This window comes from Nelumbo nucifera, chromosome 3 (assembly GCF_055504915.1).
Source record: "Nelumbo nucifera cultivar China Antique chromosome 3, China Antique-T2T, whole genome shotgun sequence".
Taxonomy (NCBI): domain Eukaryota; kingdom Viridiplantae; phylum Streptophyta; class Magnoliopsida; order Proteales; family Nelumbonaceae; genus Nelumbo; species Nelumbo nucifera.
The window spans coordinates 77,999,055-78,005,241 of record NC_142651.1 but is presented as its reverse complement, the minus strand read 5'-3'; the positions used below and the strand labels follow the sequence as shown (position 1 = coordinate 78,005,241).

At 42.7% G+C, this 6,187-nt stretch overlaps 1 protein-coding gene across 1 annotated transcript; it reads left to right on the top strand.

The window, feature by feature from the left end:
• Nucleotides 1-3,314: 3,314 nt before the first annotated feature.
• Nucleotides 3,315-3,953, top strand: LOC148801386 (uncharacterized). The gene has a single exon (XM_088900394.1). It carries the CDS (start codon nucleotides 3,315-3,317, stop codon nucleotides 3,951-3,953), a length of 639 nt encoding a protein of 212 aa, XP_088756520.1.
• Nucleotides 3,954-6,187: the final 2,234 nt, after the last annotated feature.

The following is a 6,187-nucleotide window of genomic DNA, read 5'->3' as shown; positions in this document are numbered from 1 at the left end:
ATGAGAGTTTTCAAAATCATTAATTGACCCGGCCTACACATGGTTCGTGAGTCTCGCCCCTGGGAGCATCAATTCATGGGGTGAACTGGCTAAGAAGTTCCTATCAAAATGATTCACCTGGGAAAGGAAATTGACAATGGCCAATCTACAAAATGTAGAGCAAGGACAGGGAGAGGACCTTTTGGCCTACGTCATGAGGTTCCAGAAATTCACCCACTTTGTCTTCGATGAGCACACCACCGAAAGAAGCTTTTTCGAATAGTGCGTTCAAGGTATCCTCCCTACATATAGAATCAGCATCGAAAATATCAAAGTTGAAACCTTCAGCCAACTCTGGAGATGCGCGGAGTGAAAAACGCAAATCATCAAGGACACATCACCATACAACAGGAACGAATGAGAGACACACCACCACCTCCTCCCTTCCCCTGCACAAGAGAGGAAGTAATCATGATCATGAACAAGCTAGTAGAAGACAGGGTCATCAGTTTGCCACCACCACCACCAAGAGTAGACCCAGAGAAGGACAAGTGTGGAGGAAGGTGGAGCAACTATCATCAGACACCACATCATGACCTCATGGACCGTTTCACCTTGAGAAGGATATTTGCACAAAAGGTAAAGTTAGAATAGTTTGTAAAGAAAGACCTAGCCTAGTAGGAGCGTCCGGACAGTACTAGGATGATGCCCAAATAGAGAAAGTGGAGCAAAGCGATGAGCTATGGCAGTTCTTCACCAAACAGGGGGCTAACACAACAATACAGAAGTTGGCCATCAAGGCACTGGCCAAAGTATTCCAGCACCCCTACAACCGTATAGCCGCAACCGTAGCAGTGTTGAGTTCACAGCAGACGACATGTTGGTTGCTGATCCCCACCATAACAGACCCCTATACATCATGGTGAAGATAGGGGTTTCGACATGAGAAGACCAATGGTTGACCCAGGAAGTTCTGTTAACCTCATTTCGATCCACACACTAGAATTAATGCATGTTTGAAAAGAGGACATCAAAGGTTTGCCTCTGGAGGTAACCGACTTCAATCGGAACGTGTTCATCACCGAGGGATCCATCGAATTACAGGTAGCGATTGACCTGCTTACCATAATGCAAGAATTCCAAGTAATTCAGGGAAGAACATGCTACCATGCTATCTTGGGGCATCCATTGATCCATGATCTTGCTCTTGTCCCCTCAACATACCACCAGTGCATCAAAGTCAAATACTGAGGGAAATCGATAAGGATCCTAGCCACCAGGGCCCCATTCGATAAGTCCGAGATGCATCTCCAAGATGCCATCTACTTTACGGAGTTGGCAGAAGACAGCGAAACACGAATAGCCAAAGTGGAGGGAATGAAACTACCGTATCCACCTGAGAGTGAGCCAACAAGAACATTGGGACGTCGGAAGAGAAGCAGATGTGTCCAGATGACAGGGGACTACGAGAAAGAATACTACACAATCGTCAAAGACAATGAGGACGATGAACCACCTATAGCTAAGAAAGCGACCCCTGAGGTATGACTTTTCACTTTGTCTAACATAGCCTTATCGCAACTTGTATTAAAAAAAATGAAGTTTTTTTAAAGAAAGATTAAATTTTAACTTATATTTTTCGAATCAAATTTATCTTTTTTTCTTCAAAAAATTCTCTTCTTCATTTCTCTAATGGAAGACTCTAAGTAATGTCTTAACCAGTACCATTTCACCACATCGCAAACCAATGTCGCTATGGTCTTACTGTCAGGAAAAAATCCAACTATTGAGCATGGCACAAAGGTACAACATTAAAATCACATACCCATATAGATATGAATTTCCTACCATTCAAAACAAATAACAACTTGGACAACCTCAGGAGTTAATAAAGGGTGCATTGGAATACTGCAATGAAGTTAGAGCACCTCCGAAGTGCATGACGGATTCCATCAACAAGGTCGAGGAGCCATTAGAGGAGATCAGCCTAGTAACCGATAGGACAGACAAAAGACCTCTATAAATATATCCACTAAGCTAGAAGCCAAGGATAGATGAAAACTCATCGCACTTTTACAAGGTAAGGAAGCATCCTTATCGCAGAAACTTTAGAACCCAAAACCGGTTTAACTTGTATTTCTCTAGCAAAATTTTAGGACGTATTCACCTGGTCATATGACTAGATGCCAGGGCTAGGCTTAGAGTTTATCCACCACTCCTTGTGCATAGACCCGAAATTCTAAGCAGTAAAGCAGCCACAAAGGATTTTCAAGACGAAAATAACTTTAAAGATCAAAGAGGAAGTCGAACGGCTTTTGATAGTAGGCTTCATCAAACCTATATCTCACCCTCAGTGGCTCGCTAATGTACTTCCAGTAAAGAAGAAAAATGGACAGTTGAGGTTAGTACATTCCCTTCTAGTTCCTTGACAATAGTACATCAACTAAACATTGACTCCACCTTATCGCAGATGTTGCGTCGATTTTAGGGACCTAAACAAAGTCTGCCCGAAGGACAAATTCCCTCTTCCCAATATGGAGGTACTGATAGACTCAACCGTGGGCCATAAACTCTTCTCCTTCCTAGATGCCTATAATGGATACAACCAAATATTCATGGATCCAGCAAATGCACCCCACACCGCCTTCAGGACACCCATAGGGAACTTCTATTACAAGATGGTGTCATTTGACTTAAAGAACGTCGGGGCCACATGCTTGAGAGCAATGACTAGTGTCTTCCACGGCTTGATCCACAAGGAGATCGACTGTTACGATGATGACATAGTAGTCAAAGCAAGAAAAAAGGAGATCACTCAGAAGTTCTAAGGAACGTATTCACGAGGTGTAGGGAGTTTAAGTTGAGATTGAACCCACTGAAGTGCGCATTTGGAGTACAATCGAGAAAGTTCCTTGGCTACCGGGTAGATCAGAGCGGGATACACCCAGACGAAAAGCAAGGTTAAAGCCATCCTAGACCTCTTGCCGTCAGTGAATGAGTCCCAGTTAAAAACATTCCTAGGAAAATTTTCGTATCTAAGAAGATTCATCCCTGGCCTTGCACACGTAGCCCTACCATTGATGAAGCTAGTCAAGAAATCTGTCGAATTCAAATGGACTCAAGAGCATCAAGATACTTTTGAAGAACTAAAGGTAACACTGGCTAAGGCACCAATGATGTCACCGCCCAAAGACGAGCGAGAGTTCAGAATATATATCGCAACAGGGGCAGAGGCCACAAGATGCCTACTAAAATAGGAAGATGATAACAAAGTGAAATTTCCTATCTATTATGCCAGTAGGCCCCTCAAATCAGTGGAAAAGAATTACTCTCACATGGAGCAACAGTGCTTGGCCTTGGTCTTTGCTACACAAAAATTCAAACACTACATTTTGGGGCAAAAAGTAAAGCTTATCGCACGAAACGACACAATTAAGTTCTTGATGGATAGACCTCTCTCCAGCAGACTCATCAAATGGATGATGCAGTTCAATGAATATGCCATAGAATACAAACAGCCTGGAGCCATTAAGTGTCAGGCCGCAGTAGATCTATTGGCCACTTTCCCCTTGAGCATCGATTTTCTTATATCATATGAGGTCCCTAGAGATACACCCATGGTTGCCCTAGCCGAAGGCGGAGAATGGGTCCTAACCTTTGACAGGAGTAGTATGAGCACATCGGCCAGTGTTGGAGTAACCTTGACTTCTCTTGATGGGCAAACTTCCGCCTACTCATTTAAGCTTCAATTCCCTTGTTCCCATAACATAGCAGAATACGAAGCATTGGTCCTCGGCCTGATAAAAGCCATAGAATCTGGTGCAAAGAGGATAAAAGTGAGCGGGGATGCTAAGCTTGTGATTGGACAACTCGACAGAAGAACGACGGTGAAGGAGCTAACCATCCTACCATATTGGACCTTGATCCAAAAGCTAGTTCGCAACCTCGATGTAAACTTCAAACATCAAAATTGAGCCAAAAACAGGATTGCCAATGCGTTAGCAACCTTAGGGTCAAAGATACAAGCTAGTCCAGAGCCAATACAAATTACCATCCAATCGGTTAACAAACAGTCAACTTTCACCCTACGAGACTAAGTGGATGATGAGGGACAAATAATGGCAGATGATTGGAGGTACGAAGTGATACAAAAGCTAAAAAGTTAGACCATAGGGACACAAGACATCAGGTTGATCACAAAGTTCCAATTAGTGCATGGAGTACTATATCATAGAGAATCAGATGGTGTAAGGACAAGGTGCCTAGGCAAATCAGAGGCAGAGGAGATATTGCATGAGGTTCATAGAGCCATTTGTGGGGATGTCACAAGTACCCTATTCCGCAAACTATAACGGATAGGGTATTACTAACCTACGATGAAGTGGGACTCAACTAAGATACAAAGAGAATGCGATAAATGCATCCCACAAACAGATAGCAGAGAATGTTTAGTGGTTTGCGATGAAGACTGGAGGAGGATGTACATAGAATACCTGTAGGAACACACACTCCTCAATGATATCCAACTATGGAAGAAACTATTATCTAAGGACAAAAGGTTTTACCTCCAAGATGGAGTCCTTATAGGAAGTTGCACACAGGAAAACCTCTATGTTGTTTAGCCGGTGAAGAAATTGATGAAATTTTAAAAGAAACCCATAGCTCTGAAACCGTAGCCCACCAAGGCCAGCTCACTCCACATAGCCACAACCTACATCTGGGCTTCTACTAGCCAACCATGATGGAAGACACACAACGGAATGTGCGCAGATGCCACAAATGCCAAATCCACAGCGAAAGGATACACAAGCCTACCAACAGCCTGCATCCAGTCATCACACCCTAGCCACTTCACACTTGGGGGTAGACCTCATAGGAAAGATACACCCACCCTTTAGGGGGTACTGTTTCATCATTACAGCCATAGACTACTTCACCAAGTGGGCAGAAGCCATTCCCTTGCGGTGAATCTGTGCAACCAACATAGAAAACTTCCTATGACAGAACATTGTCCATAGATTCGGAGTACCAATGCGGGTACTTACTGATAATGGCCTGTCCATCAAAAACTAGGAAGTTCGTGACCTCCTAGGGCAGTATGGTGCAAAATTAGGAACATCTACAACATATTACCCCTAGGGCAACGGTCAGGCAGAGGCCACAAACAAGACATTATTAAGAATGTTGAGAAAAACAATGGCCGACAATCAAAGGGACTGGGCAAATAAATTATCGGAAACACTCTGGGCTTATCGCACATCCATCATAAAAAGTACACAGGCAACACCCTACTCATTAGTCTATGGTCAGGAGGTAGTACTCTCAGCGGAAATAAAAGCCATATATGCCAGAGTAGCTTTGGCGATGGGGAAGAAAATCAGGGCAGACGACATAGATGCATTACTCACAGACAAACTCGAGGTAGTCGATGAAATCAGAAATATATCCTCTCAGAAATAGAATAAGTACAAACAAGTCCTATCTACCAACTTCAATAGACATTTAAGGCCAAGGAACTTTAAAGAAGGAGACAAAGTATTAAAGACAGCCCTCAACATCCGCAAGGCAAATCTGTAGGAAAGTTCGCCCCTACATGGGAAGGTCCATCCTTAGTAAAAGAAGCCCATAGCTCAGGCTACTATGTATTAAAAACCATGGACATAGGCGAAGATGATGAAACCATAAATGGTTACTGGTTGAAACCTTACTTTGATTAGCCATGTATGATATTTTACATGAGTCTTTTATGAATAAGTGTGCCTAATTTATGAATAAATCTATAATATTTTACATGAGATTCTTATGAATAAATGTGTCTCCTCTATGAATAAATCAATAATATTCCGCATGAATCTTTTATGAATAAATGTTTTTTATGAATAAACATGCTTCTCTTATAATCTATGATATTTCACACAAATTTGTTCTTTGCGATAAAGTCTCATATTATGATAGCGATAAAGCTATCAACCATAATACATGCACTTGCATTGATTCCCACATGTATCATACATTCACCTACATATACACCTTGTTTATGATCGCACATCCTGTTCCATCATGTCTACAAAGCTCTAGACACCCCAGACAGGCAAGTAAGTCTCGGCACCCTAGGCATTCTACAAAGCGCTAGACACCCCGTGCAAGCAAGTAAGCCCTGGCACCCCAGACATTCTACAAAGCCCTGGACACCCCGAGTAGGCAAGTA